Here is a 12,905-nt window from a genome sequence, read left to right as displayed (position 1 = left end):
ATTTGATTTAGTTAATAGTCCTTACTCTATTTGAGATATTTTCTTCGGAACGCAAACAACAATGCATGCTTTTGTTCTACCATTCAAAATTTTCAATTTTTCATACATCTTAATAAGACATAGATCAATTGGGAGGCCAAAATAAAAAAAAAGAAATTTTGTCATGAAAAAGTAAAATTGAAATGCCTTTTTGAGATATAACAATTGAATGAATAAATTTTCAAATATTTTTTTACTACGTGCTATCAATTTTTAAATTTCTTTTTTTTCCCCTACAAATTCTGTGTTTTTTTTTTTGTTTTTTTTTTTTTTACTTATAGTGAAATCTAACATTTTAAAATAATTTATATTTTAGATGATAATACGACGCATTGTAGTTAATTTGTGTGTTGAATTCCTATATGTAGTGGACTGCATGTAATGAGCTTCCATATTTTTGAATTATCAATATATGACAAAGAAATATTCTTTAAAAATATTAAAGAAATTCATAGAATGTATGATAAAAAAATCCCCAAAACAACAGTGTGCTATACAACCATTAAAAAATTACTGGAATTTCAGTCATAAAAATTATATTTGTTTCTTTACTTCTGATAATATATATAGTAAGTATATGTTGTAATTAGTAATATGTTCAAAAGATTTTCAATATGTTCAAAGATTAGGAATGGATTACTAAATTAATTTCAACATCTCCCTGCTTAATTTTTATATTTATTTACTAACTGATACATTCGATGTTAATCTAGATAAAAAATCTGTATATACTTTATATTAATAAAGTATTTACTTTATAATTGCCACAAAATATTCACTTAAATTTTTTCTCATTCTTTCGTATTGTTAAGCAGAATTTTTAGAACTTATAACATGACAAAATCTATAGTTATCACATTAGATAATCTATTGGGACATCAGATGCAAATATCATTCAAAAGAAATATAGAATAAATACCAATAAATCAATAATACCAATATAGAGGCAAATAAATACATTTAAAAACAACTTATATAATTTTGATATGAAAAATACCGATATATGAAATAATAATAATTTAATATTGCAGATTCATGCATTTTTGGAAATTGAATGATAATTTAGGTTTGAGTGGGTTCCTGTTGTCTCCTAGCAAACAATACATTCGGATACAATCCTCCACTACCAACCACGCTTTTCTCCAAGCGGGTTTTACCTTTCTGGAAGAATATTTCGAGAATAAAGTCAACCGCTTTTATTGGAAAAGACATAGATTAGCTTCTACACTTACCAGATCTTATCCCTTGAGATTATTTTTTATAAGGCGCTTTGAAGGACACGTGCCTGTCAGAAAAACCTTGCGACACTAGACTATTTTGAAATGTTGATCTGTGAGATATGTGCGTCCATTTCTGTTGATGCATGACAGATAGCGATTGAGATTTCATTTTCCGTAAGCATTATCTCTGCTCTGAGACGGCACAATTGATTGTGAAGCGATAGTAATGATTATTTGCAAAGAACATTTTATAGCCTTTTGTGCAGACTCCTGTACAGCGTATAGAGCCTCTTGTCAGCAACATTTGAATCTACTTTCCTGAAACTTCTGCATTAGATTTTTAGGGCTTTAAAATGAATATTCCGCAGTCTCATTATTCAATAGTTTTCTTCTATCTTCGTTGCCGAAGTTTATTATTTTTATTAATTAATATTTTTAAATGACAAAATCCTATGTGGGATCTCCGGAAGAAGGGAGATTTTTGCCAAAAAGTAAATTATAGAGCAATTCAGAAACTTTTATTTGAACTTGGGATAAATATGAGTCCTTTTTAATCCGAATAAAAAGTTACCATAAAGGCCTACTCCCACTTTGATGTAGCACCTGGGATGGTCTGAATGATTAAATTACTGCGTCAAATAATGTTGAACTCTATGATCAGCGCAAAATAGCGAGGTATCTGAGTATTTGCATCTTCAAGAGGTAGGGCTCTTAATCGGCGTTGGATCCGGAATTGTAAGCCTTGTTATTACACTGTTGTAAGCCTTGTTGGAATTGTAAGCCTTGTTGGATTCGAAATTGAAAGCGAGTGTACAACACTGAACGTGCGATTTCTCATCCCTCTATCTGAAGTATTCCTTTATAAGATGGAATAAACAGTAAAAATTCGGGATTGTCTTCTGGTTCAGAATGTCTAACATATATAAGTGAACTAACATTATGATAAGCAAAAATTTTATAAAAAAGAAAAAGCAGAACTTTATTTTTAAAGGCATTGCAAACCAAATTAAAACGAATGTTATTTTTAATGAATTTATTTACTTTGTTCATTAATACCTTAAAAAAAGTATCAATTTCAATATTTTCCTGCTGTAGTTATTTTGTTCAGATCGCAAGTAGATAATTCTTTTTTTTTTTTTTTTTGTCTCTAAAGATAAAGATCTTTTATTTCCCCCTGTAATGTAAAAGTGTATCCTGCCAGCTAAGTCATGGTATTTCTTGTATGTTAAATTTGAAAAACTCAATAAGAGGAATAGCATTTAAAGATGATAAACTTATTCTTGCTAAGTCCAGATCAGAAACATCTATGTCTTTTCTGCATTTGGTGCGAAATTAGAATGGCTAGAATTTTAATCGCTTACTGAAATTGTTGACGTGGAGGAAAATATTTCGTGAATACATACCGAGTTTTTTTAATAATTCATTTTCTATTTTGACAAGGCAAACACTCAGAAGTTTATTTAACCCTTTCTAGGGCCGTGGGAAGTATGCTTCCCACCAAATTTATCAATCTTTGTATGAATTTATGTAGGTTGGCATAAATTCTGACAAAATTTTTTAGAAAGACAGAAACTTAGATGCTTCAGTTCTTTATCTTACACAAAATCATGTGTCTTGATTTGTTACTTAATTATTAATTTACCAAATTAATTAATTAATCAAATTAAATTTATCTAATAAGTTAAATGAATCCCTTTCCTTATTCTAATTTCAAGCCTAAAAATATTTTAACATAATATGACTAGAAAAAAATGGCCCTTTAAAGGGTTAATCTGGAAGCTCCTAAGCATATAATAAACTCACGTTAAACTCAAATTTATGACGAGAAATAGGATATCAAAGATTAATTTTTTGTATTTTAAAAAGATGCTAAAATAAAATAAAAATTTATAAACACTTACCATGAAATTGAATGTAGAAAAAATAACCGGCAGATATCCATTCTGGCTAGCAACACAAAGAGCATGTAGCACATATTCAATTTCCTATTTAGCAGGTCATATATTTAATCTCAAATGTCAGCTCTTGACGTAGAAAGAGAAACCGTTTGGATGCCGTGAAACGAGAGATTAAGGATGCTTAAAATATTGAGCGCGATTTTGATAATTTAATATCCCAACTCCATTTCCTTTTTTGATTACTCAATTCAAAATAATTTTTATTTTCTTTTTTATAAATTACACAGAAAAAAAAACGCAGTAATCAAAAAAAAAAAAAAAAAAAAAAAAAAAAAAAAAAAACGAGCGATATTTACGAATCTTTATATTTCAGATCACCTAAGCTCGAAAGACACAGTTTTACTTTCTCGTATACGTTGTACAGAGAAAATATAATAATCATCAAAAAATTCGAATTCGAGATTTTGACAAATCTCCATTTTTTAGAACCCCCTCAGTTAGAAAAACATATTTTTGGAAAATGTCTGTCTGTGATGAAGATAACTCAAAAATGCTTTGTGCTAGACGGGTGAAATTTTGTATACGGTCTTTGCACCAAGTATGCAGATTTCTATCAAATTGGAAGCAAACTCTGTTCAGAAGTAGTTCGTCGGTTCGAATGTAATTTAACACGATAACTATAAAACGACGAGCCCTAGATGAATAAAATTTGGTACACATATGTAGCATCTATAATGTACGCACCTATCAAATTTTGAACAAAATCCAGCGAGGTGTTGAGTGTCTGTCTATACTTTTAAAAACATGTAAAAGTGATAACTCAAAAATGCTTTGAACTGGACGGATGAAATTTGGCATACGGTCATTGCACCAAGTATGCAGATTTCTATCAAATTGGAAGCAAACTCTGTTCAGAAGTAGTTCGTCGGTTCGAATGTAATTTAACACGATAACTATAAAACGACGAGCCCTAGATGAATAAAATTTGGTACACATATGTAGCATCTATAATGTACGCACCTATCAAATTTTGAACAAAATCCAGCGAGGTGTTGAGTGTCTGTCTATACTTTTAAAAACATGTAAAAGTGATAACTCAAAAATGCTTTGAACTGGACGGATGAAATTTGGCATACGGTCATTGCACCAAGTATGCAGATTTCTATCAAATTGGAAGCAAACTCTGTTCAGAAGTAGTTCGTCGGTTCGAATGTAATTTAACACGATAACTATAAAACGACGAGCCCTAGATGAATAAAATTTGGTACACATATGTAGCATCTATAATGTACGCACCTATCAAATTTTGAACAAAATCCAGCGAGGTGTTGAGTGTCTGTCTATACTTTTAAAAACATGTAAAAGTGATAACTCAAAAATGCTTTGAACTGGACGGATGAAATTTGGCATACGGTCATTGCACCAAGTATGCAGATTTCTATCAAATTGGAAGCAAACTCTGTTCAGAAGTAGTTCGTCGGTTCGAATTAATTTAACACGATAACTATAAAACGACGAGCCCTAGATGAATAAAATTTGGTACACATATGTAGCATCTATAATGTACGCACCTATCAAATTTTGAACAAAATCCAGCGAGGTGTTGAGTGTCTGTCTGTCTATACTTTTAAAAACATGTAAAAGTGATAACTCAAAAATGCAATGACTCAAATATATTAAATTTAGTAAGAGATTTTATGATTACAAGTGTAGTTTTTTGTTTCAATCGTCTGAGAAAAACGTGTCTAAAATACAAATTCGAATTTTTGATATTACGAACGCATCCCAGGGATTAATCGTCAAAAACACTTGCCAACGATCACATGATAGATGAATCAAAAATGCTAAATTAACACCAAAGGTCAATATTTCATAACTATTGCTATGCCATACAAGGCATTGTCTTTCATGAAAAGTTTGTTAGTGAATATGTGAAACAGTTTTTTGGAAACCACTCCGGCTTGTTGAAATTATGTCTTTCTGTCTGTCTATGAACATGATAATTCAATAATGCTTTGAGCTAAATAAATGAAATTTCTTACATGGCCTTAACGTGAAATTTATAGATTTCTATCTAATTTTGGACAAAATCTATTTACAAGTTTATTTGCTGTCTGTCTGAGTACAGATGAACGCGATGACTACAAAACTTAAACAGCTAAGTGGATAAAATTTACTGCACAAATTTAGCATCTAAAATGTAGATCTACATCAAAATTTCAACTAAATTTCATCACAGGGTTGTCTATGAATTCGGTTGACACTTTCGGATTCATTTACATGAATTGACTCGCAGAAAATCGAAAACCCAATGAAATAAACGGAAATGATATGTAATCTTGGTACTGAAATTTTAGCTTTTTTAGCTTTGTATTTAATTGGATATTCAGTCGATCGAAAAAAAATACCCAAATTGCATATTCAGTTTTCTTAACTATGTTAAGAAGCGCTTTGCAGGAAATAATAAAGTCTGACCACTCATGGCGTTAGACAAAACATTGGAATGTTTTAAAATTATAATTCTTTATATCAAATACTAATGATAATTGAATCCACGAGAGTGAAGATTCATTTCTTGGTAAACTAGCCATGAATTTTAAACTTGGTCTTCAAAAGCCCCCAGAATGGAAACAAAGTTAATATTAAAATTTCATAAGAACATTGATAATGTGTCACTAGGTTCATGAATGTTATCTAACATCATGTCGCAATTATCAAGCCATTTTTTTTATTCAGAACTATCATAGAATAATTTATTTAAAATATTTATCAAAATTAGGCTTCCTAAGAAAAGTGTCGGATATGGGCCAGGCCCAGCAAATTATAATATTCAAAATGTCACTAATATGGGCAAAGAAAACAGCAGAGCACCAAAAATAGGAAAGGCTGCTAGATTCCACGATAAAACAGGAGTTGTGTCTCCAGGTCCTGCCGCCTACACTCGGGAGGAAGGTGATGGATCTGTTTATCCTAGAGCACCAGCCTATTCAATGCCACATTCTCAACGAAGTAAAATGAGACCACCTGGCACTCCAGGTATATATTTTTATGTATTTAAATTTGCCAAGAGAAAAACAACAAGCAACTAGAAATAATTATTAAGAAAATTTATAACAGTTATTTCTAGTTTGGATATCTTTTTGTTACGTATTGCAGAACTTTGAATATTTTTTCCCTAGATGAGTGAGAAAATGTTTATAGATTTTACTTTTTTCATTTGGTAATGTTTCAGGTAGATTACAAGTCTGGTTTTATTTTCTCTTATAAGTTTTTCTTTAAGATTGGCAAGAGAGTGTTTGTTTCTAGCTAAGAAAAAAAAAAAAATAGCGTTGTATATAGAAAACTTAAATTGTTTTTTTGTGAATTCCTAAATACTGTCGTCTAAATGTTTCTACCATATTATATGCTTTTGGTAAATATTTAATTTTTAAAAAATGCTGTTGAAAATAGCAATTATAGTAGCATTAGTGGAAAAAGAATTTACAATTTGTTGGAGGAACAAAATTTTACTTTCATTGAAAAAAACTAACCTTCAAGGAAAATTTATGCAATTAAATCATTTTGTAATTAGATGGATAGGGTTTTTATTCCTTTTCATTGTTTGGTAAGAATATTCAAGGCTGTCTCACTGATTTCAGACTCTCCATCAAATTTCAATTATACTTAGTACTTTACAATTTTACGAATCATTATTGATTGATCACATTATGGCTGAAGATAAATTTTTAATCATGCATCTTGGAGTTACTAATTTTATTTATTTTTTATTTGGATTCTACAATTAAGCTTGGATGGTACCCAAATCATAAAAAAAAAAACATTATTAAAATTTGAAGTTTAAAAAATGGAAATCTGCTGTCGCAAATTTCAAATTATCACGTGAGAACAATTTTATTTGCCAGAATGAACTTTGAGAGCAAAAATTAAATTTCTAAGTCATCGCTCCTTCCATAAAATATATTCATAAATTGAGACAACAAAATCATTTTGAAAAAATGGATTGAACTTCACACCTTGATCATTCTGCAAACATATTTTTTATTAAAACTGTCAGGTGGTTTTGATTCAGGAATTCATCTGAAAGTTCTAGATTTGGAATATTTTCTCATATTTATGGCCCTTATCAGAAAAAAATTCCTACAATTTATGAGCGCTAACAAGTCATAAACTTTATTTTCTGCCTACGCATTTTGAGGTTTCATAACCCACAAACCAAAACAACATTATAATCTCACATGATAAAAGCTACATAACGTTTACGTATTTAAAGCTATAAGTATTAATATTTAGTTTTCATGCAGCTCCTAATACCTACTCTCTTCCAACGGCGCTTGGACCTGGAAAAACACCTGTTGTGACTGGTCCTTCGTACTCAATAGGAAAAGCAAAGAGGGAGGCGTTTACTTTGAAACCACAGGTAGTATATATAAATTTTGAGAAGTTATATTAGCTTAATACTTCTAAATAGATCTTTAAAAAATTAATGGAATCATTAATCAATATATTATGATATTGACATGACGCAATGAAATTTTAGAGTCCTGGTCCTGCTGCCTACCAACTGCCTTCTAGCAATGTTAACATGAAAAAAGCTCCTGCATTTTATATGGGAAGGAAACTTCCCCCTAAAGGTGTTACATCTACCTCTCCGGGTCCAGCTGCCCATGCCGCACACATGGTATGTACAGTTTTAAACAAATGTATATTTTTTGAGCTAAATTACTGTTTAACTTTAATATCCATGAATAAATTATATTCATTACTGAACAACTCATTAACTAACTTAACTAATAACTCATTGGGACGATTAAAATTTTATCATCGCTCTTGTCGGAAAATTGCGATCATTGTGAATTATAGTGGTTGATAGTTTAGCTGTGACTACATGGTATGCATTCCCTGATTTGATCCTGCTTTTTACAGTTTAAATAAGTAAAAGCAGAAATGGTTTTTGTCAAATATAATAAGCATTAAATTGCTCTAAGTGAAATTATAAGAAATTATCTTGCAAGTCTGTTCAAAATTGCAAATCTGCCATAATGATTTATTCTAATTCGTCATTTACCTTGCTACCATTTATATAGTTTTCAGAGTATTTATCAAGTTTTGCTCCATTTATTTTCTTTAAAAAAATTTAAATTATGCAGAGAAAAAATTGATCAAGCCATATAAGTAGGGGGGAAAATAGAAAGAAAAGCATTATACAATTGTCAGATGATTATCACGGGGAAATTTATATTCTACATTTATTTCTGGAAGATCACCTTTTATCACTTTTTCCCGTCGCTTTGCATTAGTTTAATAATGTAATGATGAAATTTGTTTGTAAGAAACCAACATTTATAAGATATATATATATATATATATATATATATATATATATATATATATATATATATATATATATATATATATAAGCATTATTTTGTTTGACGCAGAAGGCAGGTTTGAAGACATAGATGAGACATTTTATCTTCTTAAAATTCATTTTAATCCATCGGGAAAGCATAATTATTTACTAGCAGAGACACGGACAAGGCACGTCCGCCATAGCACGGCACAAAAGCAGAAGTTGAAAAAAGAAGAATGAAATAAATTATCCCTCGTCTTATATAACCTGAGATTTTGATAGTGAAAATATGTCTTCATAGTGCTAATATATTAATAAGATTCTGATGGTGTTTTCTGACGCATGTCAATCATATGTAAAGGAAACACAGGGATCTTTTAAAAAGAATGTGCTTAGTGGGCAATTTTCTATCCCTTCACGCAGAGCGTGTGAATGTGTTTGCGTTTAGCCGATTCAGCAATTTTACAAATCTCTCTTGAATTAATTAAGTAGAGAAAGTGGAATTGGATTACGAAATAAGAGAATAAACTTACTATGGGCTAAATTAAGATAAAATCTTGGAAATTAACTAAATTGAAATTAAAGTTTTATATATATATATTATATATATTAAATTGATTTAATTTTTTCCAAATAATTAAAAATTTGCTCCCTTGTAGTTTTTTTGTATGTGTAAATTATTGTTCGATGATTATAAATTGTTATGGATTTAGCAACATCTAAAATGTTTCAAATATTCAGATTGAATTCCACAAAATAGAAAATTAACATCTGTTTGTTCGAATTGTATAATTTTTCTTATGGAAACTTTTCGCATCAATTTTTTACAGGTGGTCATTACTAGAACTTTCACTGTACTCTAGAACCATACTTTCAGTTATCAAACAATATTTCTATAATCCACAAGAAAAAAAATTTATTTAAGGTTGTTATAGGATTCATAATTTAATGATAATTCAAAAAAGGAGATCCGGCTCAAAATCGATATAAATCCAGAAGTATGAAATTTGAAAGAGACAGTTAGATATCTAGAGAGTTATAATGTAGGCCTCTTCAATGGTATTCTGATGAAAATTAATGACTGTCCAGTTGGGTGGAACAAAAATGGCCTTAAAAAACTTTTTTTAGATTTTAGTTTGGTAATAGTGCTGAAATGTTACCTTTTAGATTCAAAAACATTTTTTAAAAATTTGGTTAAAATATTACTTTATCTTAAAGTGCCGCAAAGAGCTTGAAATTTGTAAAAAAATTTTTAAAAAACGGAAATTTTTAAAATGGGCATTTAAAAATTTTTCTTAAATTTTAGTTTAGTAATTGTGGGGAAAAGTTAGCTTTTTGGTTCAAAAAGAATAAAAGAAAATTTGGTTCCAGTACAACAATATTTCGAGTGCTTAACTTTTGAGTGCATTTTTAATTCATGTGCAACAATATTTGAAGAGCTTAAAATTTGTGACAAAAAAAAATTGAAAAATTATAAACTTTGATAAAATATTTTTATGAATTTTTCGTTCATATAATGTTAAAAAAGATGATTTTAAATACATATATAAGCATTACAACTGGAAAAATGTATTAATTACGGAGTATAATTATAAAAAAATATTTTTAATGTCAAATTTTGCGTTTCTTACTTCTGTATCCTTAATGATTACAGAAGTTATAGCTGCAAAATGTTTGTTTCTACTTCACTGCTACATTAAACTTTATTTTTAATTAAATTTTGGCATATTCACACGCGAGTCAACTTTTGCTCTTATGTATTGAACCACAATGAACCCTTGTGATTGAACCGCAGTTATTTTGAGCCGATTCGGCCGCTAGTTTTACAGCTCTTTTCACTGCTTGCATGAGATAACGAAGCCGGGAAAAGTGGATAACCGAGTCCCCTATACTAATTGGTTCAATTTCAGATGCTTCATAAAGTCTTTCAGGAGTCACTGGAAACATGTTTTAACAAGGGAGGTTCGGTTTCGTCATTTTCAAGCCATAGGATAATGTCGATGTAATCCTTAGCATCGAAGTTTATCTTTGGAACATTAAACCTCCTGACTCTGCCTTTGCTTTCTGTTCTTGCTTTTAAAACATGCCGTAAACGAAGTTATCTTTGAATTTTACGTTCACCACTTAGCATGGACAAAAGGATATTTTCTGAAGCAGCAAAGTACCCATTTCTTTGAATAATCTGGTCCATAACGTTCTTGAGATCGTCAGAGAGCGTGAATATGAGATAAGATTAAAAAGTTATTTGGAACCATAAGTACATGAAGGTTTTAACTTAATATTAAACGGCACAGGCACCTGGTAGTTTTATTCCTTCTTGTCTATTTGATGGATCTGGTTGGCTTGCCTCTTTTTGCAAAGAACACTGTTGTTCTTAGCGTTGTCATTGTCGCTAATAATAGTTTCTGATGCACTAATATTTTTTGTCCATTCTTGATTAAACTTAACTATTCTGTGTAGTTTTTTTTTTTTTTTTTGTTTGTTTGTTTGTTTCTTTTTCTTGCTTCTTTCTTCCACAAAGCGTAGTGGTACATCATTCTCTGAAGCAATTTTGAGATTATGTCTAATATAACAGTAGCACTAGATTCGTATGAAATGAGTTCAGCTTCAAGCATCGCTAAATTTCCCAAAAATATAAAGCTCCGGCATTTATCTTGTTTTCACTAATTTAGACTGAGCAATTTTTAATCATAGCAAAGCACACGAGTGCACAAATTAACAGATTAGATATGTTAATCAGTTACACAATAGACCGACGACGCAAACTCAACTGCACTCGGCAAAGCTACTGATTTGAAACCAGGCCTGTCCTTGTCACCGGATGCAGGCAAATCTCCGCCTTTCTTCAATAATAAACGTTCCGGTGACGACTCATTGCCATGTCAATGCAATAATAAAACTGCTTTTATGTTTCTATTCATATGACAATGCCTATTTAAAGCTTTTTATTTCGTGATTGACGCACGGAAAAATCCTTAAAAAGTTGCAAAAAGGGTATTTTTATGAAATGTTAACGCTTTTGCGACACCTCAAGATGTACTTCAATATTTTTTATATTTTTTTTAATTTATTTTATCTATACCAAAAGGTAATTTTTCCGCACAATTACAAATTAAAAATCAAAAATTGATAGTTTATTAAAAAAAACTTTAAAATGCATCAAAAATTTCAATTTTTTGAAATTTTAACTTCTTTGCGACACCTTAAGACCTACTCCAATATTTTTCATATTTATAATTTATTTTATCTATACCAAAATTTAACTTTTACGCACTATTACAAATTAAAAATCAAAAATTGATTTTTTCGTTCCATCCTACTGTCTAGCTCCTTCTTTTTGCGTACAGCCAATCACCCCGCCGCCACTGAGCAAAGCAGTATCGACATGATTTTTTTTTTTTTTTTTTTTTTGCCGATTGCTGTTTTTAGCATTATCTATCCATAACATATAATTCGCAGTTTCCTGTATTTATAGAATTTATATAATAGATTTGTTTGAAATCAGCAAACTATTCCGTTAAATATTTTTTATTTAATTAATTAATTTAATATTTTTATGAATACTGTATTTATTCAGATTTTATATTTCCTTTCCAGGTAAAATATGATAAGCAAAGTACTCCAAGAATCACTTTTGGTATACGCCATACTCCATACAAAGCTCTTCCAGGATTTGCTGCAGAGAATTAACTTGGATTCGAACAATCTCATACAATGAAATCGACATAGCAAAATAAGTTTAATTCCATCAATAATTCATAATTTTGTACTCATCTCAGTAAATAAGACCTAGAATGAATTATCGAATCAATCACAAATTTCAAATAAAGGTTTTAATATCTAATGTCTTGTTTGACTGATCAGCCTACTTGATGTAGAGTCAGAATCGTCTTGATAACTGGAAGTATTTCATATAACATCATAATTACATGGCTATTATAAACTACACATGTTAGCATCTAACGTTGTAGTGTATCCTTTGCGGAAATTTTTAGTATTAAAGCGAATTTGACTGCATAATACATTAGTGAAAGATGAATACCTTACAAAAAATCTTTTTCTTTCAAATTACTTGAAAAATAAATGCATAATGGAGTTTAATTTCTGCTGAATGTACCTTTACATAGCATTTGCAGAAGCATAGGTATCAACAATTAACTGCGTTAATTTGGACAGTGTAAAAATATCTTCTCAATTATTCCTTATATTTGACAAGCTGTTGTAATGTTGCATATAAATAATAAGTTACGTCTCTGCAGAATTTTCAAAAGAATTGCACATAAATGATAATTAAAAATATACACTCCATAGTCAAACTTATACGATCAATTTTAGATTTATGCATTTCTTAACAATTATTGAAAAAAAGATGGACGAACTGTCCTTAGATTTCGACCA

At 30.0% G+C, this 12,905-nt stretch overlaps 1 protein-coding gene across 2 annotated transcripts; it reads left to right on the top strand.

Annotated features, from left to right (window-relative positions):
• Window positions 1–1,698: 1,698 nt before the first annotated feature.
• Window positions 1,699–12,351, top strand: LOC129981660 (outer dense fiber protein 3-like). 2 transcript variants are annotated; one of them, XM_056092590.1, is made up of 3 exons: window positions 1,699–1,713; window positions 7,695–7,835; window positions 12,105–12,351. In XM_056092590.1, exons 1-3 carry the CDS (start codon window positions 1,699–1,701, stop codon window positions 12,195–12,197), a joined length of 249 nt encoding a protein of 82 aa, XP_055948565.1. In that variant the 3' UTR covers window positions 12,198–12,351. The 2 variants fall into 2 exon arrangements, 1 of the variants encoding a protein (XP_055948565.1); XR_008785340.1 differs by lacking the exons at window positions 1,699–1,713; window positions 12,105–12,351 and adding an exon at window positions 7,393–7,574 and having other exon boundaries at window positions 7,695–7,832.
• Window positions 12,352–12,905: the final 554 nt, after the last annotated feature.

Source organism: Argiope bruennichi, chromosome 8 (genome assembly GCF_947563725.1).
Source record: "Argiope bruennichi chromosome 8, qqArgBrue1.1, whole genome shotgun sequence".
NCBI lineage: Eukaryota > Metazoa > Arthropoda > Arachnida > Araneae > Araneidae > Argiope > Argiope bruennichi.
The sequence above is the reverse complement of the archived record's forward strand: the minus strand, read 5'-3'. Positions and strand labels throughout refer to the sequence as shown.